This window comes from Nerophis lumbriciformis, linkage group LG28, assembly GCF_033978685.3.
Source record: "Nerophis lumbriciformis linkage group LG28, RoL_Nlum_v2.1, whole genome shotgun sequence".
Classification (NCBI taxonomy): Eukaryota; Metazoa; Chordata; class Actinopteri; order Syngnathiformes; family Syngnathidae; genus Nerophis; species Nerophis lumbriciformis.
The window spans coordinates 8,904,775-8,928,668 of NC_084575.2; the positions used below are offsets into that span (position 1 = coordinate 8,904,775).

General features: G+C 42.7%; 1 protein-coding gene across 4 annotated transcripts in view; it reads right to left on the bottom strand.

Annotated features, from left to right (window-relative positions):
- Window positions 1–12,447: 12,447 nt before the first annotated feature.
- The window catches only part of dip2bb (disco-interacting protein 2 homolog Bb), a 154,952-nt gene continuing 143,505 nt past the window's right edge, over window positions 12,448–23,894 (bottom strand). For all 4 annotated transcript variants that reach the window (XM_061923553.1, XM_061923551.1, XM_061923552.1 and 1 more), the window contains 4 exons: window positions 20,475–20,549; window positions 20,231–20,405; window positions 20,018–20,141; window positions 12,448–13,324 (listed from right to left, as the gene is read on the bottom strand). In XM_061923553.1, coding sequence (XP_061779537.1) covers window positions 13,072–13,324; window positions 20,018–20,141; window positions 20,231–20,405; window positions 20,475–20,549 — 627 coding nt within the window. In that variant the 3' untranslated portion in view covers window positions 12,448–13,071. The remainder of the gene's footprint in view (window positions 13,325–20,017; window positions 20,142–20,230; window positions 20,406–20,474; window positions 20,550–23,894) is intronic.

Here is a 23,894-nt window from a genome sequence, read left to right on the forward strand (position 1 = left end):
GAAGATAATACCCACATTCTTTACTGAGTCGCTTTGTGTAATTGTTTGGTTGTCAAATGTTAAGGTGGTATTATTAAATAAATGTCGGTGTTTAGCAGGACCGATAATCAGCATTTCCGTTTTCTTAGTGTTGTACATCTGAAGGTATTTATTAAAACTCAACCGCAGGTCAATACAGAGTGAAATATTTTAAGAATGTATTTTTCTAATTTCGCAATCATTTGACAACTTATCAAAAACAAATCCAGTACAATAAAGCCCTCGTTTGTCACGGTTACTTGGTCAATTATTTTCCACACAAAAGGAATCCATCCATTCATTTTCGACCGCTTGTTTGCAAACCAATGTTAAAGTTGGCCAACAATCGTCACACACACTGGGTGTGGTGAAATGTGTCCCCATGTTCACCCCCTGGGAGGTGAGGGGAGCAGTGAGCAGCAGCGTGCGCCGCGCTCGGGAATCATTCGGTGATTCAACCCCCAATTCCAACCCTTGATGCTGAGTGCTGTTGGGATATATTGTGATTGGGATATAGTTAAGATAATTTTAGTATGAAGCGATTAGGAAATGTTTAAAATAGATACGCTTGTGCCTCTCATTGTGTGTTTTGAGTCCAATTAAACCTGGGTGAAGGTTGAGGCCGACCATAAACTCTTATCCCCAACATTCTTCACTGGTCACTTGGCTTCTTTACCGAGGTCAGAAGGACAAACACCAGATTTGGGGTGGGAGTGCAGGAAGGAGAAGGCAGAGGAAGATTCCACGCCTGGAAGAAGACACCACATTGTATATTCATACATTGTGATATACAGGTAAAAGCCAGTAAATTAGAATATTTTGAAAAACTTGATTTATTTCAGTAATTGCATTCAAAAGGTGTAACTTGTACATTATATTTATTCATTGCACGCAGACTGATGCATTCAAATGTTTATTTCATTTAATTTTGATGATTTGAAGTGGCAACAAATGAAAATCCAAAATTCCGTGTGTCACAAAATTAGAATATTGTGTAAAGCTAATACAAAAAAGGGATTTTTAGAAATGTTGGCCAACTGAAAAGTATGAAAATGAAAAATATGAGCATGTACAATACTCAATACTTGGTTGGAGCTCCTTTTGCCTCAATTACTGCGTTAATGCGGCGTGGCATGGAGTCGATGAGTTTCTGGCACTGCTCAGGTGTTATGAGAGCCCAGGTTGCTCTGATAGTGGCCTTCAACTCTTCTGCGTTTTTGGGTCTGGCATTCTGCATCTTTTTCACAATACCCCACAGATTTTCTATGGGGCTAAGGTCAGGGGAGTTGGCGGGCCAATTTAGAACAGAAATACCATGGTCCGTAAACCAGGCACGGGTAGATTTTGCGCTGTGTGCAGGCGCCAAGTCCTGTTGGAACTTGAAATCTCCATCTCCATAGAGCAGGTCAGCAGCAGGAAGCATGAAGTGCTCTAAAACTTGCTGGTAGACGGCTGCGTTGACCCTGGATCTCAGGAAACAGAGTGGACCGACACCAGCAGATGACATGGCACCCCAAACCATCACCCAACTATGCAAATTTTGCATTTCCTTTGGAAATCGAGGTCCCAGAGTCTGGAGGAAGACAGGAGAGGCACAGGATCCACGTTGCCTGAAGTCTAGTGTAAAGTTTCCACCATCAGTGATGGTTTGGGGTGCCATGTCATCTGCTGGTGTCGGTCCACTCTGTTTCCTGAGATCCAGGGTCAACGCAGCCGTCTACCAGCAAGTTTTAGAGCACTTCATGCTTCCTGCTGCTGACCTGCTCTATGGAGATGGAGATTTCAAGTTCCAACAGGACTTGGCGCCTGCACACAGCGCAAAATCTACCCGTGCCTGGTTTAGGGACCATGGTATTTCTGTTCTAAATTGGCCCGCCAACTCCCCTGACCTTAGCCCCATAGAAAATCTGTGGGGTATTGTGAAAAGGAAGATGCAGAATGCCAGACCCAAAAACGCAGAAGAGTTGAAGGCCACTATCAGAGCAACCTGGGCTCTCATAACACCTGAGCAGTGCCAGAAACTCATCGACTCCATGCCACGCCGCATTAACGCAGTAATTGAGGCAAAAGGAGCTCCAACCAAGTATTGAGTATTGTACATGCTCATATTTTTCATTTTCATACTTTTCAGTTGGCCAACATTTCTAAAAATCCCTTTTTTGTATTAGCCTTAAGTAATATTCTAATTTTGTGACACACGGAATTTTGGATTTTCATTTGTTGCCACTTCAAATCATCAAAATTAAATGAAATAAACATTTGAATGCATCAGTCTGTGTGCAATGAATAAATATAATGTACAAGTTACACCTTTTGAATGCAATTACTGATATAAATCAAGTTTTTCAAAATATTCTAATTTACTGGCTTTTACCTGTATATATTGTAAGAGCGCGAGAGGAAGGGCGCGTCCGGACCGCCCCGTGTAAGTCGCCGTGTTGTATGATACTAGGGAAAGATAGTGCTCAAATTGTAGAATTGTATCCAATAGGGAATAAATACTTCTGATTTTAAGTTTATGCATCGTGTCCTCTTTCAACATCTTCTGGCTCCAGATTAAAGGAATATGTCGACAGTGCCAAGCAGGGAGGCAATCGGTCCCATTTTTTGTAGCCTTTGGTATGACTCCGCTAGGGTCCGTCACAGAGAATAAAAATACATTGCTGGGTCTCAGGATGACATAAATTAAAGGCCTACTGAAACCCACTACTACCGACCACGCAGTCTGATAGTTTATGTATCAATGGTGAAATCTTAACATTGCAACACATGCCAATACGGCCGGGTTAGCTTACTATAGTGCAATTTTAAATTTCGCGCGAAATATCCTGCTGAAAACGTCTCGGTATGATGACGTCTGCGCATGACGTCACAGATTGTAGAGGACATTTTGGGACAGCATGGTGGCCAGCTATTAAGTCGTCTGTTTTCATCGCAAAATTCCACAGTATTCTGGACATCTGTGTTGGTGAATCTTTTGCAATTTGTTCAATGATCAATGGAGACAGCAAAGAAAAAAGCTGTAGGTGGGAAGCGGTGTATTGCGGCCGACTGCAGCAACACAAACACAGCCGGTGTTTCATTGTTTACATTCCCGGAAGATGACAGTCAAGCTTTGCCATTGGCCTGTGGAGAACTGGGACAACAGAAACTCTTACCAGGAGGACTTTGAGTTGGATGCGCAAACGCGGTACCGTGAGTACGCATGCAGCTGCGGCTTCCAAACATTTGATCGCTTGCCCGTACGTGCGTGCCGCTATGTGCATGTCACGTACGTAACTTTGGGGACTTTGGGGAAATATATGTGCTGTATGAACTTTGGGGAGGTGAACGGTACTTTGGGCTGTGGGATTGAGTGTGTTGTGCAGGTGTTTTTTGTATTGGCGGGTTATATGGACGGGAGGGGGGAGGTGTTTGTTATGCGGGATTAATTTGTGGCATGTTAAATATAAGCCTGGTTGTGTTGTGGCTAATAGAGTATATATATGTTTTGTGTTTATTTACTGTTTTAGTCATTCCCAGCTGAATATCAGGTCCCACCCGCCTCTCACAGCATCTTCCTTATCTGAATCGCTCCCACTGCCCTCTAGTCCTTCACTCTCACTTTCCTCATCCACGAATCTTTCATCCTCGCTCAAATTAATGGGGAAATCGTCGCTTTCTCGGTACGAATCGCTCTCGCTGCTGGTGGCCATGATTGTAAACAATGTGCAGATGTGAGGAGCTCCACAACCTGTGACGTCACGCTACTCGTCTGCTACTTCCGGTACAGGCAAGGCTTTTTTATCAGCGACCAAAAGTTGCGAACTTTATCGTTGATGTTCTCTACTAAATCCTTTCAGCAAAAATATGGCAATATCGCCAAATGATCAAGTATGACACATAGAATGGACCTGCTATCCCCGTTTAAATAAGAAAATCGCATTTCAGTAGGCCTTTAAGGTTTTTATTTTATGGAATGGAACCTCCATAAAGTCCACAATCCAAGGAGAATGTCCAGTAAACACCATTAAAAGACCCTTTGTGTGTTCACAATAAAATAATCAATGGAAACTGCAACACACCTACTACAAAATATTAAATGCTTTTCTTAATTTATTTTGCATTACTTGTACATAAAGTATAAAACAAAGGTACAACCAAGCAAATGATCAAATAAGTAAATAAGGGGGATCACATGTTCATGGACCAGTTAAGAATTCATGAAATACTTAATATTTATACAACATGCTGAGGGGGTGCACACACAATATCAACTGAACAACTCAAGAGGTGAATATCGCCATTAAAAAAAATAAATTTCAATGTTATCAGTGACTTAGAAAATGTAGAAGCGTTGTTCACAAGACTGTGCAAACTTCAACAAAATTGCACTGTCGTCAAGTTTTGCATAGTGTGTGTAGAGGTTGACGTAAAAAGAACAGGGAAAATCCCAAAATGTGGACTTAGCAATGCAAGATATGGTCATGGACAGTGTTAAATATTATTTCATCGTTTGCACCGTGGGACCAGCTGGTCCACCATCCCTGGGTTAGCGGAGTTGTATTCCCTGAATATTTCATACATACATGTCTATATATATCTATATTTATATCATTTTTCTCTCTTCTGCCTGGAGATAAGCACTCTGCTGCACCATTAACCTCCTAAACCCTGGGCTTTAGAGGCTTGCTAGAAAAAATAAATTAATCTCTAAATCTACACGGATGAGATTGGTGACAAAGAGAAGGAGACTTTGATGCTTCATGTAAATGTGAAAATGTACACGCTGAACGGTGGTACCTTCATCGTCAGTAGAAATCTGTTCCAAAAAGTTAGAGGAAAACGGAAGCAATTTTTTTTTACATAATGCAAGACCAATTAATCCGTTACACACACCCGAAATATTAACACAAATCTCTTTTTAAAGAGAATACAGTAATTATAGCTTTACTTCCAAAAACAATGCAAAAAATGTATTAAATGAATTGACGCTTTAATGCGGATTAATTTTTAACATCAATATCATCGTCGACTTCAGGAGGAGCAGCACCGACCCTGCCCCCCTCTACATCAACGGCGAGCGTGTAGAGAGGGTCCACACCTTCAGGTACCTTGGAGTCCACATCTCTAATGACTTCTCCTGGACAGTCAACACCACATCAATCATCAAGAAGGCTCAGCAGCGGCTACACTTCCTGAGAGTCCTCGGGAAGTACAACCTGAAGCCTGACCTGCTGCTGACCTTCTACCGCTCGTCCATCGAGAGCCTGCTGACCTACTGTATTACGGTATGGTACGGCAGCTGCACTGCAGCAGACAGGGAGAGGCTGCAAAGAGTGGTCAAGACGGCTCAGAAGATCATCGGCCGCCCTCTCCCCTCTCTGACGGACATCTACACCTCCCGCTGCCTCAACAGAGCCAGTGCCATCATCAAGGACAGCACCCACCCTGGCTCTGACCTGTTCCACCTGCTGCCCTCTGGGAAGCGCTACAGGTGCATTAAAACCAAAACAAACAGGCTAAAGAACAGCTTCTTCCCCAGGGCCATAACCATCCTGAACGGACTGCCCCATTGTCCCTCATAACTGCCTTCTCTTCGGTGCAATAACCCATTCCACCAACCACCCTGTTTTTGTTTTGTTTTTTTTCATGTATATATTCATTTTTTCTAGCATGCACACATCGCACTGTATGGAATGGCCTCAATCTCGTTACCTTGCGTAATGACAATAAAGCTGATTCTGATTAATCTGAAAATTTAACACGACCCATCTGGAGCGCAGTATGACTGAAAATCCCTGAAACGTCTCCAGCAACACATTTTGTCTGCATAAATAGAACTGATTTAGTAAAAGTGAGTTAATGCAGTCGTACACCAAAACAAAACCACAAAAAAAAAGCAGACTTGTCAAATGTTTTTAGGGGGACCTCAATTCCGCGGGGAAACGGACTAGCGTGTTCTGCTGTAAGACAACCGAGATGGTATTTTGGCGAACATTTTGGCCAAAAACCAAATCACGTAAAACAGGGCGTACGAAAACCGAGGCATCGCTGTGTGTTGCTACCGGGTAAGAGTGATTGAAGATGCTTGTTTGGGAAGTTGGAAGGGCTGAGTGTTAGCTTTCAAACAGTGCTACTGTAAATTTGTCGCATCAGCGTTTTGTTTTGTGAAATTATTCATGACATATGCTTCTAAGTCAGGGGTGTCAAACGTACGGCCTTTGCTAAGTAAAAAAATTATCCAACATTTTTGAATGAAAAAAAAACGCTGTTCTAAATGTGTCCACTAGATGTCGCAATAGCAATTCTTTGTAGACGATGCTACATATGTAAAAAAATAAATAAAAATAAACCAGATGATTTTAGTGCACCAGTCGAGGAAAATGAGAAAACTACATAAATACCATCCTGTAATTTGATTTTGATATTTTTTTTTATCTTGATGGATTCAGCACCTCCAAGTCCGAGTCCATGGTTCTCGCCCGGAAAAGGGTGGAGTGCCATCTCCGGGTTGGGGAGGAGATCTTGCCCCAAGTGGAGGAGTTCAAGTACCTCGGAGTCTTGTTCACGAGTGAGGGAAGAGTGGATGGTGAGCTCGACAGGCGGATCGGTGCGGCGTCTTCAGTAATGCGGACGCTGTATCGATCCGTTGTGGTGAAGAAGGAGCTGAGCCGGAAGGCAAAGCTCTCAATTTACCGGTCGATCTACGTTCCCATCCTCACCTATGGTCATGAGCTTTGGGTTATGACCGAAAGGACAAGATCACGGGTACAAGCGGCCGAATTGAGTTTCCTCCGCCGGGTGGCGGGGCTCTCCCTTAGAGATAGGGTGAGAAGCTCTGCCATCCGGGGGGAGCTCAAAGTAAAGCCGCTGCTCCTCCACATCGAGAGGAGCCAGATGAGGTGGTTCGGGCATCTGGTCAGGATGCCACCCGAGCGCCTCCCTAAGGAGGTGTTTAGGGCATGTCCGACCGGTAGGAGGCCACGAGGAAGACCCAGGACACGTTGGGAAGACTATGTCTCCCGGCTGGCCTGGGAACGCCTCGGGATCCCCCGGGAGGAACTGGACGAAGTGGCTGGGGAGAGGGAAGTCTGGGCTTCCCTGCTTAGGCTGCTGCCCCCGCGACCCGACCTCGGATAAGCGGAAGAAGATGGATGGATGGATGGATTGAAAATGAACACCAATGTGTTGACTTATGAACATTATCACATAATTTATCAGGGAAGTATAAATAACAACAGATAAAGGTAGAATACTATTAACAGCAACATGTAAGCGTAAAAAAAACAAAAAAAACAACAAGATTTGTACATTTTCAGAATGTGCTTGCTCTATTTTTAAACAAAGAAAACAATCCGAAGTTGTCTTTATTTCTAAGTTATCGTGCCGTGATTTTACCAGTCCGGCCCACTTGGGAGTAGATATTTCTCCATGTGGCCCCCGATGTAAAATGAGTTTGACACCCCTGCTCCAAGTCCTTGTGGTTTAGATTGTCTCCTGTTTTTCCTCCAATTTCAGTTCAGTGGAGTTTTTAGCTAACGTTTTAGCTAATGTTAGGTGGCGTATATTGATATAAGCGTCAAGGTAATTAACATATCTTGCAAGGATTTTTCCAACATTGTCAGTCACGTTGTAATGGGACGTAAAGTCTAACAAAAAATATGTACATATTAAAAGTTAGGGTTTAACACAGATACTATGTTGTCCAGTACAAAGACCCTACATAAGATGGCAAAGAGCACAAGAAAAGTACACCAAATTACAATTTGCACATGCTTCTTGATGAAAATCATATTTTTCAGTCAACAAAATGGATCTCCGCCGTGCTTTTTGCTACTCGTGCTTACGAGATTTAGAGACTGAATCCAGTGAAGAACCCACATTTGCTAATCTCCAACTCCCAACAACAACATGGCGAAATGATGCAATCCAAAAACTAATTTGATGAACATATTCTGCATGAATGACCTTGCAGCCTGTAAAAAGTTTGATTCATAAAGTACTTGCTCCTGCGCGTTTGAGCTGGTTAGATACCGTGCTCGTGGTCAGCGTGTGATTGGCCGGACAAGGCGACGGTGTACAGTAAAGCGCGTAGAAAGGCGCGTTTTAAGTGCTTTTGTATTTTTTATGGCCTTAAACGCAATACAACTTTCCTGAAATATTAGTTAGGATATTTCATTGTTGTAATAAAATATATTTTTTGGGGAAGAAAGTGCAACTTATGTGTGGTGTCAATAACAATGATTTACAGGTTTATTATTCATAACCTTCCATCACGTGACTACTATTGCAAGTACCGTCATAGCTCTTTAATCTTATTTACAGTCTTCTTCATCTCCCAGCCGATTCAAGTTAGTCAACCACCTAGGATCAATCAGTAGATGAAAGTAGAGTTTTATACAATTTATACAATTAAAAACATCTTTATAGTTACATAAGTGTATCTAAAATACAAAGAGGGCTTTTGACATATAAGCCTCTTTTATTTGCATCCTTTGGGTGTCTCATCAGGATTTCCGATTAAAGCCAAAGGAAAACAAACTGCCTTTAAAAATAGATTCAATCCAATGAAAGAGGAATGTATAACTTTTTCTTTATAAGGCAGGAAATAGTCTATATTAGGGCAGGAAAGCTGTGAAAAGATTTGGCTTTTAAATATCTTAGGACATGTAAGCTTAATAACTAACAGACTAAAGAGGCTGCGTTCACACTTGTGTTTTGGTACTTGGTTGGGACCAGAAATGTAAAGATTGTTGGTGATACTTTGGTGCGGTTTCGCTCACAGTTCACACTTTTGTGACACATTATGGGATGTGACTCACATTTTCCAAATCAAAATGCAAATATAAAATAATATAATACTATTAATATGTATAAGTAAATGATATACACTATATTGCCAAAAATATTTGGCCACCTGCCTTGACTCACATATGAACTTGAAGTGCCATCCCATTCCTAACCCATAGGGTTCAATATGATGTCAGTCCACCTTTTGCAGCTATTACAGCTTCAACTCTTCTGGGAAGGCTGTCCACAAGGTTGCGGAGTGTGTTTATAGGAATTTTCCACCATTCTTCCAAAAGCGCATTGGTGAGGTCACACACTGATGTTGGTCGAGAAGGCCTGGCTGTCAGTCTTCGGGTTCAGGTCAGGACTCTGTGCAGGCCAGTCAAGTTCATCCACACCAGACTCTTGTCATCCATGTCTTCATGGCCCTTGCTTTGTGCACTGGTGCACAGTCATGTTGGAAGAGGAAGCGGCTCGCTCCAAACTGTTCCCACAAGGTTGGGAGCATGGAATTGTCCAAAATGTTTTGGTATACCTGGAGCATTCAAAGTTCCTTTCACTGGAACTAAGGGGCCAAGCCCAACTCCTGACAAACAACCCACACCATAATTCCTACTCCACCAAATTTCACACTCGGCCCAATGTAGCGTTCTCCTGGCAACCTCCAAAACCTTACCTGTCCATCAGATTGCTAGATGCTAAAGTGTGATTCATCACTCCAGAGAAGGCGTCTCCACTGCTCTAGAGTCCAGTGGCGACGTGCTTTACACCACTGCATCCCACGCTCTGCATTGGACTTGATGATGTATGGCTTAGATGCAGCTGCTCGGCCATGGAAACCCATTCCATGAAGCTCTCTGCGTACTGTACGTGGGCTAATTGGAAGGTCACATGAAGTTTGGAGCTCTGTAGCAGAAAGTCGACAACCTCTTTGCACTATACACTTCAGCATCTGCTGACCCCTCTCTGTCAGTTTGCGTGGCTTACCACTTTGTGGCTGAGTTGCTGTTGTTCCCAAACTCTTCCATGTTCTTATAATAAAGCAGACAGTTGACTTTGGAATATTTAGGAGCGAGGAAATTTCACGACTGGATTTGTTGCACAGGTGGCATCCTATGACAGTTCCACGCTGGAAATCACTGAGCTCCTGAGAGCGGCCCATTCTTTCACAAATGTTTGTAGAAAAATTCTCCATGCCTAAGTGCTTGATTTTATACACCTGTGGCCGGACCAAGTGATTAGGACACTTGATTCTGATCATTTGGATGGGTGGCCAAATACTTTTGGTAATATAGTGTATATATAATATATAATAAAATATTTAGGAATGTTTTTACCAGCTTAAATTTCACCAAAATATTCTGAAAAACTTTAAAAGAGTGCAGTTGTCACACACAAAGAAAGAAGGCAGAGACAGCCTTTTCTCCTACATATTTGTCATTTTTTACACCATTTTTGCTGTCAGTTTAACACATCTCCATGTCTTTGGTCTGTGTAGCATTCAATTTCTGCTCAAGTGAAGTAAACCACACCAAAGTTCACATGTAAGACGACTGCAACCTAAACTCTCAGTCATTCCTCTTCATCAAACATGACATGTTATTGTGGTTTGTTGCTCTGGTCGGGACCAATGATCAAAAACAGAAACTCGGTGCATACTTTGGTGCGGCTCTTTTAGCGTTCACACGTATATTATTGTCATGGCACCAAAGGCCGCTCAGTAAAGAACATAAGCATAAAGTAGGGACTTGTTTTCATGACATTAATATGTGACAAAACTCACATATTCACAACCAAAACACCTTAGATTTGACCAAATGCCTCTAAATTGTACCTTAAAGAGCAGTTATCGCAAACACAGTGAGAGAACTTTCAACACATTTTCTCACATATTTGTCATTTTTGCATTACTTTTATCATTTCAACACCGGTCTGTGTCTTTGGTTCTTGTAGCATTCACTTTTGCGAAAGAACCACCCCAGAGTTCACTTAAAGAACAGGCCGAGTCTCATCTACGCCTGTTTGGTGCACACCAGGGCTCAGATGATTACCGCATTTTCCGGACTATAAGTCGCAGTTTTTTTCATAGTTTGGCCGAGCTCCAGTGCGATTTACAGTGGGGCAAAAAAGTATTTAGTCAGCCACCAATTGTGCAAGTTCTCCCACTTAAAATGATGACAGAGGTCTGTAATTTTCATCAAAGGTACAAAAATCCAGGAATTCACATTGTAGGATTTTTAAAGAATTTATTTGTAAATTATGGTGGAAAATAAGTATTTGGTCAATAACAAAAATTCAACTCAATACTTTGTAATATAACCTTTGTTGGCAATAACAGAGGTCAAACGATTACTATAGGTCTTTACCAGGTTTGCACACACAGTAGCATGTATTTTGGCCCATTCCTCCATGCAGATCTTCTCGAGAGCAGTGATGTTTTGGGGCTGTCGCCGAGCAACACGGACTTTCAACTCCCTCCACAGATTTTCTATGGGGTTGAGGTCTGGAGACTGGCTAGGCCACTCCAGGACTTTCAAATGCTTCTTACGGAGCCACTCCTTCGTTGCCCGGGCGGTGTGTTTGGGATCATTGTCATGCTGGAAGACCCAGCCACGTTTCATCTTCAAAGCTCTCACTGATGGAAGGAGGTTTTGGCTCAAAATCTCACGATACATGGCCCCATTCATTCTTTCCTTAACAGGGATCAGTCAGCCTGTCCCCTTAGCAGAAAAACAGCCCCAAAGCATGATGTTTCCACCCCCATGCTTCACAGTAGATATGGTGTTCTTGGGATGCAACTCAGTATTCTTCTTCCTCCAAACACGACGAGTTGAGTTTATACCAAAAAGTTCTATTTTGGTTTCATCTGACCACATGACATTCTCCCAATCCTCTGCTGTATCATCCATGTGCTCTCTGGCAAACTTCAGAGGGGCCTGGACATGCACTGGCTTAAGCAGGGGGACACGTCTGGCACTGCAGGATTTGATTCCCTGTCAGCGTAGTGTGTTACTGATGGTAACCTTTGTTACTTTGGTCCCAGCTCTCTGCAGGTCATTCACCAGGTCCCCCCGTGTGGTTCTGGGATTTTTGCTCACCGTTCTCATGATCATTTTGACCCCACGGGATGAGATCTTGCGTGGAGCCCCAGATCGAGGGAGATTATCAGTGGTCTTGTATGTCTTGCATTTTCTGATAATTGCTCCCACAGTTGATTTTTTCACACCAAGCTGCTTGCCTATTGTAGATTCACTCTTCACAGTCTGGTGCAGGTCTACAATTCTTTTCCTGGTGTCCTTCGACAGCTCTTTGGTCTTGGTCATAGTGGAGTTTGGAGTCTGACTGTTTGAGGCTGTGGACAGGTGTCTTTTATACAGATAACCAGTTCAAACAGGTGCCATTAATACAGGTAACGAGTGGAGGACAGAAGAGCTTCTTAAAGAAGAAGTTACAGGTCTGTGAGAGCCAGAGATCTTCCTTGTTTGAAGTGACCAAATACTTATTTTCCACCATAATTTACAAATAAATTCTGTAAAATTCCTACAATGTGAATTCCTGGATTTTTTTTTCACATTCTGTCTCTCACAGTTGAAGTGTACCTATGATGAAAATTACAGACCTCTGTCATCATTTTAAGTGGGAGAACTTGCCCAATCGGTGGCTGACTAAATACTTTTTTGCCCCACTGTATATGTTTTTTTCCTTCTTTATTATGCTTTTTCGGCAGGTGCGACTTATACTCCGAAAAATACGGTACGTTTGGAATTAATCTAACAATCTTTTCTAGCAGTGTAACTGCACCAAAGTTCCTTTTAAACGATCCAAACGTGCCAAGGTTGAACGCAGCGTGAAACAAGCTGGATTTGCTTTTTTTTCCCCGACACCATTGAGGGTAAAGACAGGCTCAACACAAGCGTATGTGCATTTGTTTGAAAGCTGCATGTAAAAAAGATTTCAAGTTGAGTAGTAGCTCTTGGAATCAGTGTCACCACAAGTGTTTCAAAAGGTTTGTGGTAACTAACTATATAGCAGGTAGATTGTTCTTTTTAAATATATATACTAATAAAGGCAATAACATGGAATTTCCAAAGTGGTCCTGTGTGAAAGGCCTTTACATAGGAAGGGCAATTCAACTTTTTTGGAGGGGGCCTTTTATAACGAAACGCTCCTGGTGGTTTCGTCTTCCCGCTTCGGACTGATTTGCACGTCAATAAAACACAGTGACCATTCAAACAGGACGGGTCCAGTCACACGCCAGCAGGCCTGGACCGCCACCAACCCTTACATGTTGTAAGCGACATAAATGGGATCCAGCTGGTCGGCCAGAAATGAGTCCCGAAGGTGCATGCGTTGCTTCTCCCCCCGTGAGTTGATGGGAATGACCCCGGGGTCCACGATGACAACCACGCCCACAATGAGGTGGTGCTCCTCCAGGACCACGTTTGTTATCAGAGGCACCAGGTCCAGCGCGTCCTGCTCTGAACCGCACAGCTCCGACACCACCACCAATAGGTTGGTCCATGTAAACACAGCACTGCGGGCGACAAGAGCATAACTGCAACATTTGCTGGAACATGTTGGATTTCAAAGAACTAAAGCCTCGTTTATGCATTGACGGCGCTCTTTTTGAAATCCTGCCTCAGGTGTTGAATGCGTGCTCTGCAAACTTCCTCTAAACTCTAGGGGCAGTGTTTTCCAGTAAGCCAAAGGCAATCGGACCCTTGTCGACGATAGAGGGACTTTGATTTACCAACTTTTTGGGTTTTTGAACAGAGTTCGTAAATATAAAAGTTTGTATATTGAAGCAAATTACTCCTTAAGAAACAATGTAAACACGAATTATGCGTTCCAGCCTCGACAAAAGTCCATTATTTAGTAAACGTTTGTACACTTTGAAGACAATCAATCAATCAATCTTTATTTATATAGCCCTAAATCACAAGTGTCTCAAAGGGCTGCACAAGCCACAACGACATCCTCGGTACAAAGCCCACATACGGGCAAGGAAAAACTCACCCCAGTGGGACGTCGATGTGAATGACTATGAGAAACCTTGGAGAGGACCGCATATGTGGGTAACCCCCCCCCCTCTAGGGGAGACCAAAAGCAATGGATGTCGAGTGGGTCTGACATAATATTGTGAGAGTCCAGTCCATAGTGGATCCAACATAATAGTAAGAGTCCAGTCCATAGTGGGGCCAGCAGGACACCATCCCGAGCGGAGACGGGTCAGCAGCGTAGAGATGTTCCCAGCCGATGCACAGGCGAGCGGTCCACCCCGGGTCCCGACTCTGGACAGCCAGCACTTCATCCATGGCCACCGGACCTCTGCCCCCCCCCCCCCCCCCCCCCCCTCAAGGAAAAGGGGAGCAGAGGAGAAAAGAAAAGAAACGGCAGATCAACTGGTCTAACAGGGGGGCTATTTAAAGGCTAGAGTATACAAATGAGTTTTAAGATGGGACTTAAATGCTTCTACTGAGGTAGCATCTCTAATTGTTACCGGGAGGGCATTCCATAGTACTGGAGCCCCAATAGAAAACGCTCTATAGCCCGCAGACTTTTTTTGGGCTCTGGGAATCACTAATAAGCCGGAGTTCTTTGAACGCAGATTTCTTGCCGGGACATATGGTACAATGCAATCGACAAGATAGGACGGAGCTAGACCGTGTAGTATTTTATACGTAAGTAGTAAAACCTTAAAGTCACATCTTAAGTGCACAGGAAGCCAGTGCAGGTGAGCCAGTATAGGCGTAATATGATCAAACTTTCTTGTTCTTGTCAAAAGTCTAGCAGCCGCATTTTGTACCAACTGTAATTTTTTAATGCTAGACATAGGGAGACCCGAAAATAATATGTTACAATAGTCGAGACGAGACGTAACGAACGCATGAATAATGATCTCAGCGTCGCTAGTGGATAAAATAGAACGAATTTTAGCGATATTACGGAGATGAAAGAAGGCCGTTTTAGTAACACTCTTAATGTGTGACTCAAACGAGAGAGTTGGGTCGAAGATAATACCCAGATTCTTTACTGATTCGCCTTGTGTAATTGTTTGGTTGTCAAATGTTAAGGTGGTATTATTAAATAAATGTCGGTGTTTAGCAGGACCGATAATCAGCATTTCCGTTTTCTTGGCGTTGAGTTGCAAGAAGTTAGCGGACATCCATTGTTTAATTTCATTAAGACACGCCTCCAGCTGACTACAATCCGGCGTGTTGGTCAGCTTTAGGGGCATGTAGAGTTGGGTGTCATCAGCATAGCAATGAAAGCTAACACCGTATTTGCGTATGATGTCGCCTAGCGGCAGCATGTAAATACTAAAGAGTGCAGGGCCAAGAACCGAACCCTGAGGAACTCCGCACGTTACCTTAACATAGTCCGAGGTCACATTATTATGGGAGACGCATTGCATCCTGTCAGTAAGATAAGAGTTAAACCACGACAAGGCTAAGTCTGACATACCAATACGTGTTTTGATACGCTCTAATAAAATATTATGATCAGACAATGTAAAGCGCTATACAGTAGTGATATTCCAATCAGAGATTCTATATGCTGCTGATTCCGATACCGATCATCCATGAGTGACAAAGGTCGATACCAATTCCGATCACATGTATTAAACTGTAAATCTTTCAATTTATTTATGGTGAGTGCTATTGACAGTTTAACAATATCAGCACACTATTTTAAACAGTTCCTTATTCTCTTTTATTACATACACGTCTTTTGCAAGTCTCGAGTTGTATGTTGTAATATGTATATGTGCTTTGCTATGGAGTTTTTTTCCCACTCTAGACTGGGCTCCTAAAAAATGTTTTTTTACTCATCCTCCCCCAGCGTTTACCCTTTCCCCCATCTTTTACGGGGCACCTTGTGGTGACCCATTAGCGTTCCTGTTCTGTAACCCTGTACACTGTTTGTTTGTCTAATCTTGAACGGGTTTTTGCTGAAAACAACGTTTTGTCGTACTTGTGCAATGACAAAGACCTACCTACCTACTTGTTTGAGCAAAGTCAATCGGACATAATATATAAACACAATCAAAAACTACCATCTATTACCCATTGAAATAAAATTGTCCAGGAACTTATTCTCTGGATTTGTAAACATTAAGAAAATTGATTTTGAGAAAATAATATCGATATAATCATTTTGTGTTGATCATATAGTGATTTTTACCCTTGGTGTCAACAGTAAAAAAATCAAAATCACTAATAAAGCACACAAAGTAACACAGTAACTAATGCCTGCAACATTGGGCTGACAAAGAATGAGCACGGAAGATCGATCAAGATGCCCACAATACAGTCCGATAATGATATGTTATAATTTAATTTAAAAAACATATCGTAACGATATGTGTTTGAAATGATTTAAGCCTTTATCGTGTCCGAAAAATTAAAAGAGTTGGCCATTTCTATGGTATTAAATGTGATTGTAAAGGACTGTTACTTATCCGATGTTGATGTGCTAAAACCTCTTTCTTGTTTAAAAGATACATTCAATAGAAATCTGCGTTCAAAGAACTCCGGCTTATTAGTGATTCCCAGAGCCCAAAAAAAGTCTGCGGGCTATAGAGCGTTTTCTATTCGGGCTCCAGTACTATGGAATGCCCTCCCGGTAACAATTAGAGATGCTACCTCAGTAGAAGCATTTAAGTCCCATCTTAAAACTCATTTGTATACTCTAGCCTTTAAATAGCCCCCCTGTTAGACCAGTTGATCTGCCGTTTCTTTTCTTTTCTCCTCTGCTCCCCTTTTCCTTGAGGGGAGGGGGGGCACAGGTCCGGTGGCCATGGATGAAGTGCTGGCTGTCCAGAGTCGGGACCCGGGGTGGACCGCTCGCCTGTGCATCGGCAGGGAACATCTCTGCGCTGCTGACCCGTCTCCGCTCGGGATAGTGTCCTGCTGGCCCCACTATGGACTGGACTCTTACTATTATGTTGGATCCACTATGGACTGGACTCTCACAATATTATGTCAGACCCACTCGACATCCATTGCTTTCGGTCTCCCCTAGAGGGGGGGGGGTTACCCACATATGCGGTCCTCTCCAAGGTTTCTCATAGTCATTCACATCGACGTCCCACTGGGGTGAGTTTTTCCTTGCCCGTATGTGGGCTTTGTACCGAGGATGTCGTTGTGGCTTGTGCAGCCCTTTGAGACACTTGTGATTTAGGGCTATATAAATAAAGATTGATTGATTGATTGAATATTAGTGGCCTTGTGGTTAGAGTTTCCGCCCTGAGATCGGTAGGTTGTGAGCTCAAACCCCGGCCGAGTCATACCAAGGACTATAAAAATGGGACCCATTACCTCCCTGCTTGGCACTCAGCATCAAGGGTTGGAATTGGGGGTTAAATCACCAAAAATTATTCCCGGGCGCGGCCACCGATGCTGCTCACTACTCCCTTACCTCTGAGGGGGTGGAACCAGGGTATGGGTCAAATGCAGAGGATAATCTCACCACACCGAGTGTGTACGTGACAATCATTGGTACTCTAACTTTTAACTTGTTTGTTCATGCACATAATAAATACTAATAAAGTGTTTGGTTATGTTCATTAAATTAATGGCTGCCAAAAAGTGATTCAATATAATGCTTTGATATTGACACATGTCGTCTGTGGATACATTATTAGATTACCCATAGGAGAGTTACTTATATGATAATAAAATACATTACTGTTTTGTTGAAGTACCCTTAAAAAAACGACAACTTAGTGGTTGCCAAAAAGTGATTCAAAGTAATATTGTGATATGGACACATCTCCTCTGTGCATTTCCTAAGGTTATTCTAGTAATTTATGCACAGATGAGATGTGTCCATATCACAATATTACTTTGAGACCCTTTTTAGCAACCAAGAATACATGAATTTAATGAATACATCCAAACACTTTATTATGTGCATGAACAAAGAACAGTTAATATTTCATGTAGCTTTTAAACAAGAAAGAGGTTTAAGCACATCAACATCAAATCAATAACAATCACATTAATACCATAGAATTGGCCAAATCTTTCATTTTTCGGACACGATAAAGACTTCAATAATTTCAAACACATGTCCTTACAATAACCATAAACATAAAGTATTTGTCTTACAGTTGACAGAGGAAGCCCCAGCAGTGCAGCTTTAACTTTAGTTTTAAGCGTGTGTGCTCTCGCAGCGGGAGTCCATTTCTGAAAAAAATCCAATGCCCACCCTTAAAAAAAATTCTGCAGCCGGATCTGTCACAATTGCTGCTGCTGGGCACAAAATGGCTTGCGCTGCAATGCACACAATGGGTGGATGGCACGTTCTTACACTGAGACAAGGTTTGTAAACCAAAGTATAGTCTGTCTATGGTTCGTAAATAGAAAATGATTTGTAAATCAAGGTATTAGCTTCGTATCTTCCTTCTTCACGAGTAAACAATCGCTATTAAAGAGTGTTTATTGAGCAGGAAGTAATCGATGTGACTTTCTGCATTACAGCTAAGCTAGTTAGCATCTTACTCTTGCTAACCCCATAAACCTCCCTCTCATCCGCAACCACACAACCCCTCCAAATACAAGTTGCGCATTCTAGCCAGCAGGTCAGTGGCTCAGGGAGTGAGGTTTACGTAACGTTCTAGCGCACAGCTAAGCTATCTGCCATTCGTTACATCTTAACGCAGGTGTCTTTTTTTTTTGGCAAAGGTTGATCAGAAATCGCAAAACAATGCATTCTCAAAGGCGAGCAATTTTTTTTGCCTGTGTAAGTACGGATGTTGCCCAAAGGTGTGACAGTCAATAATAATAATAATGGATAAGATTTTATATCGCGCTTTTCTATTATTAGACCGTATTTTCCGCACTATAAGGCGCACCGGATTATTAGCCGCACCTTCAATGAATGGCATATTTCATAACTTTGTCCACCAATAAGCCGCCCCGGACTATAAGCCGCGCCTACGCTGCGCTAAAGGGAATGTCAAAAAAACAGTCAGATAGGTCAGTCAAACTTTAATAATATATTAAAAACCAGCGTTCTAACAACTCTGTTCACTCCCAAAATGTACGCAAATGTGCAATCACAAACATAGTAAAATTCAAAATAGTGCAGAGCAATAGCAACATAATGTTGCTCGAACGTTAATGTCACAACACACAAAATAAACATAGCGCTCACTTTCTGAAGTTATTCTTCATTCGTAAATCCTTCGTCTTCGGTGTCCGAAGTGAAAAGTTGGGCAAATTTACGATCCACTGGCAGATGTTGGCGTCGTCTGGCGCTGCCTCCTCGTCTTAGTGAAGGTGTGTTCGCCTTCTGTCATCCATTGTTCCCACGCAGTTAGCAGTCTAGCTTCGAATGCCCTGTTGACACCAATATCTAGCGGCTGGAGGTCTTTTGTCAATCCACCCGGAATGACGGCGAGTATTGAATTAAGCGCGTAAGCGTGTCTCTCAATGTGCTGTTATGAGCTAGCAAATATAACAACTACACTACCCAGCATGCAACGATAGTTACGAGCATGCGCGGTAGCCCTGAGAAGCGTTGTTGTATGCTGGGAGTTAGAATGTGGTTATGAGCACGCTGTGAGTAAACGTTGAGAACTCAGTTAACACGCCTCGTCTGCATTATTTATAATTAGACAGACAACACACTTAATAGGAGCCATTTTGGGGTCTTTACATAAACACACAAATGGAAATGAAACGTCACATATCCCAGCATGCACCGCGCGCTTCTTCTACGGGGAAAAAAGATGGCGGCTGTTTACCGTAGTTGCGAGACCTAAACTTTATGAAAATGAATCTTAATATTTATCCATATATAAAGCGCACCGGGTTATAAGGCGCACTGTCAGCTTTTGAGAAAATTTGTGGTTTTTAGGTGCGCCTTATAGTGCGGAAAATACGGTACTCAAAACTCTCACAGAGAAGTGGGAACCCATCATTCATTCACACCTGGTGGTGGTAAGCTACATTTGTAGCCGCAGCTGCCCTGGGGTATTCTGACAGAAGCGAGGCTGCCAGTTTGCGCCTACGGCCCCTCCGGCCACCACCTATCACTCACTCACCAGTGTGAGCGGCACCGGGGGAAAGGGTGAAGTGTCCTGCCCAAGGACACAACAGCAGCGATTTGGATGTCAAGAGGCGGGGAGCGATCCTGCGACCCTCAGGTTTCTGGCACGGACGCTCTATCCACTACGCCATACCGCCCCCAATACAGTCAAAGTCATGGACCCTCTCACCTCTCAGCGATACTGCGGTGGGCACGAGACACGGATGTCTCAATGTCAATGGGGTGGTAGCGAAGCCCACGGAGCTCCAGGGTCTCGTCCAGCGATCCCACCACAAAAAGAGCATCATGCCGATCTGAGCATGCAGACGTGTTAACATCGCTAAGGTGTTACTCAAGATACATTGATGAATTGTACGGTCAAATAAACTGTGTTAATGTGTACCTCCACTGGCATCCAGGAGCTCGGTCCTCTTCACAAAGCCCAAGTATCCGGTTCTGGCCCATAAGGTCTGCGGGTCCCCAAAGCTCAGCTTGGTGTTAAAGTGGTCGGCCTGAAGACTTTCCTCTCCGTAGATTGTGTAGTAACCACTGGCATTATGAGGGCTGTTTACCCAAATCTACATGAGAAAAGCTGATGTTAAGTCACAAATCACTTGAATTGTGGTTTAAACGACACCTTATACTACCTCTCCGAGATGAGAGTCTCCGAGCGGGCCTCTGGTCTCTGGGTTCACGATTATGACTCTAACGCCTGGCAATATCTGAAAATAAACAACTTACAGTCATACCGTCCAATTTCACCGCCAAGAAAACTTTCAATGTCTTAAATTGGGACTTGATTCTATAATCAATCTCAATCAATCAATCTTTATTTATATAGCCCTAAATCACAAGTGTCTCAAAGGGCTGCACAAGCCACAACGACATCCTCGGTACAAAGCCCACATACGGGCAAGGAAAAACTCACCCCAGTGGGACGTCGATGTGAATGACTATGAGAAACCTTGGAGAGGACCGCATATGTGGGTAACCCCCCCCCTCTAGGGGAGACCGAAAGCAATGGATGTCGAGTGGGTCTGACATAATATTGTGAGAGTCCAGTCCATAGTGGATCCAACATAATAGTAAGAGTCCAGTCCATAGTGGATCCAACATAATAGTAAGAGTCCAGTCCATAGTGGGGCCAGCAGGACACCATCCCGAGCGAAGACGGGTCAGCAGCGCAGAGATGTTCCCAGCTGATGCACAGGCGAGCGGTCCACCCCGGGTCCCGACTCTGGACAGCCAGCACTTCATCCATGGCCACCGGACCTGTGCCCCCCCCCCCCCTCAAGGAAAAGGGGAGCAGAGGAGAAAAGAAAAGAAACGGCAGATCAACTGGTCTAACAGGGGGGCTATTTAAAGGCTAGAGTATACAAATGAGTTTTAAGATGGGACTTAAATGCTTCTACTGAGGTAGCATCTCTAATTGTTACCGGGAGGGCATTCCATAGTACATAAGTTCCTTTTGGAGTGGTTGTCATGTGACTATACAAGGTTATGGCTTCCCCAAAATGACAGTGTCATGTAGCTAGGTAATTTTCAAAAACGTATTTATGCCATTTAGGCATTTGATGCAATTAGCCATGACGTTCTCATCTCATCCATCCTGTGTTTGTATCTTCGCTCAGACACACTCCCACACGCACGCACACACAGTATACTTCCAAGTTTCGATGATGAGAAGAGCTGCTGGGTATGGTTTCTAGAGCTTGGTCTTCTCTCCAGCGCTGGAATTGCTATGTTTATATTTACTCCATTTGTAGAATAAATTGGTAAACTTCAATTCTAAAGTCCTCGCTTTATTTAGACCAGGGGTGTCAAACTCCTTTTAGCTCAGGGGCCACATGGAGAAAACTATATTCCCAAGTGGACCGGATTGGAAAAATCATGGCATAATAACTTAAAAATAAAGACTACTTCAAATATGTTTTCTTTGTTTAAAAATAGACCAAGCACATTCTGAAAATGTACAAATCATAATGTTTTTTTAAACATACATGTTGCGGTTAATAGTGTTCTATCGTCATTTGTCGTTATTCATACTTTTTGAATAAATGATGTGATCATGTTCATCAGGTGCAATTGAGTCTTGCAGTTCTAAAATGCTCAGTGGTGTTCATTTTAAATCTATCAAAATATTAAATAAATAATGTCAAAATCAAATTACAGGATGTTATTAATGTTATTTGCTCATTTTCAACTCATGTATATATATATAATAATCCATCCATCCCATCCATTTTCTACCGCTTATTCCCTTTTGGGGTCGCGGGGGGCGCTGGAGCCTATCTCAGCTACAATCGGGCGGAAGGCGGGGTACACCCTGGACAAGTCGCCACCTCATCGCAGGGCCAACACAGATAGACAGACAACATTCACACTCACATCCACACACTAGGGCCAATTTAGTGTTGCCAATCAACTTATCCCCAGGTGCATGTCTTTGGAAGTGGGAGGAAGCCGGAGTACCCGGAGGGAACCCACGCAGTCACGGGGAGAACATGCAAACTCCACACAGAAAGATCCCGAGCCCGGGATTGAACCCAAGACTACTCAGGACCTTCGTATTGTGAGGCAGATGCACTAACCCCTCTGCCACCATTTTAATGAAAAAATGTTTTATTTTTTTCCAATCTACAGTAATATGCTGTAAAGAACACCGTAAAATGTATTGTCATTTTTTTTTTTTTTGATGGGTAGTTTTCTGTAAAATCATAAGTGATGCAGATATTTAAGTATTTATTTTTATTTAGACAAAAAATGCTTGGAACGTATGATAATATACTGTAATATTTGTTACAATGATAGATACTATTAAAGTTTAAAAGGCATGCAATTTCAAGCAGTACATATATTTTTTCTGTCAAAATGAAAAAAATCCATTACATTTAGCGAGAAATTATTAAGTACCGTATTTTTCGGACTATAAGTCGCAGTTTTTTTCATAGTTTATGAAAGTTGCATAATGTTTTTTTCCTTCTTTATTATGCATTTTTGGCAGGTGCGACTTATACTCCGGTGCGACTTATACTCTGAAAAATACGGTACTAAGTATTACAAAATTAACATGATATAATAACATGTTAATTTTGTAATAATGATCTGAAGAAAAAAAATATTTAGCTCTAGCTTTAATATTTCATTACTAGTATTTTGCACATCACAGCAACAGAACCAATGTTGTAATAGCAGTATGGAAAACAACGGTGTGATTACACATCAGTTTCACAGCTGTGTTGCACAACAAATACTCAGTGGCCTAGTGGTTAGAGTGTCCGCCCTGAGATCGGTAGGTTGTGAGTTCAAACCCCGGCCGAGTCATACCAAAGACTATAAAAATGGGACCCATTACCTTCCTGCTTGGCACTCAGCATCAAGGGTTGAAATTGGGGGTTAAATCACCAAAAATTATTCCCGCTGCTGCTCACTGCTCCCCTCACCTCCCAGGGGTTGATCAAGGGTGATGGGTCAAATGCAGAGGACAAATTTCACCAAACCTAGTGTGTGTGTGACAATCATAATAATATATAATAATATTTTAATTAGCCGCCTGCAGCATCAAGTGGGCATCTGTGGTACTGCTTTGAGTTGGCTGAAGTCATATTTGACTAACAGGACCTTCTCTGTAAATGTTGCTGGATCTGAATCCTCCGTTGCTCCCTTGACATGTGGAGTCCCACAAGGCTCAGTTTTGGGACCACTTCTCTTTTCTATTTATTTACTTCCCCTGGGCTCAATCCTAAGAAAGCATGATATTTCTTTTCATTGTTATGCCGATGACACACAAATGTATTTTCCATTAAAGAGAAATCATGCCTCTTCAATACAGCCATTACTTGCCTGTCTTGATGATATCAAGGCCTGGATGGCCCTAAACTTGTTAAATTTCAATGAAAAGAAGACAGAAGTAATAGTGTTTGGACCTAGTGGTACCTGTGAGCTCCCCCCTTTTGACTTTGGCCCTTTGGCTTTACACGTTAAGACCATGGTCACCAACCTGGGCTTTCGTATTGAATGTGATTTTAAATTGGACCGTCAGATTGGCACAGTGGTGAAAGCCAGCT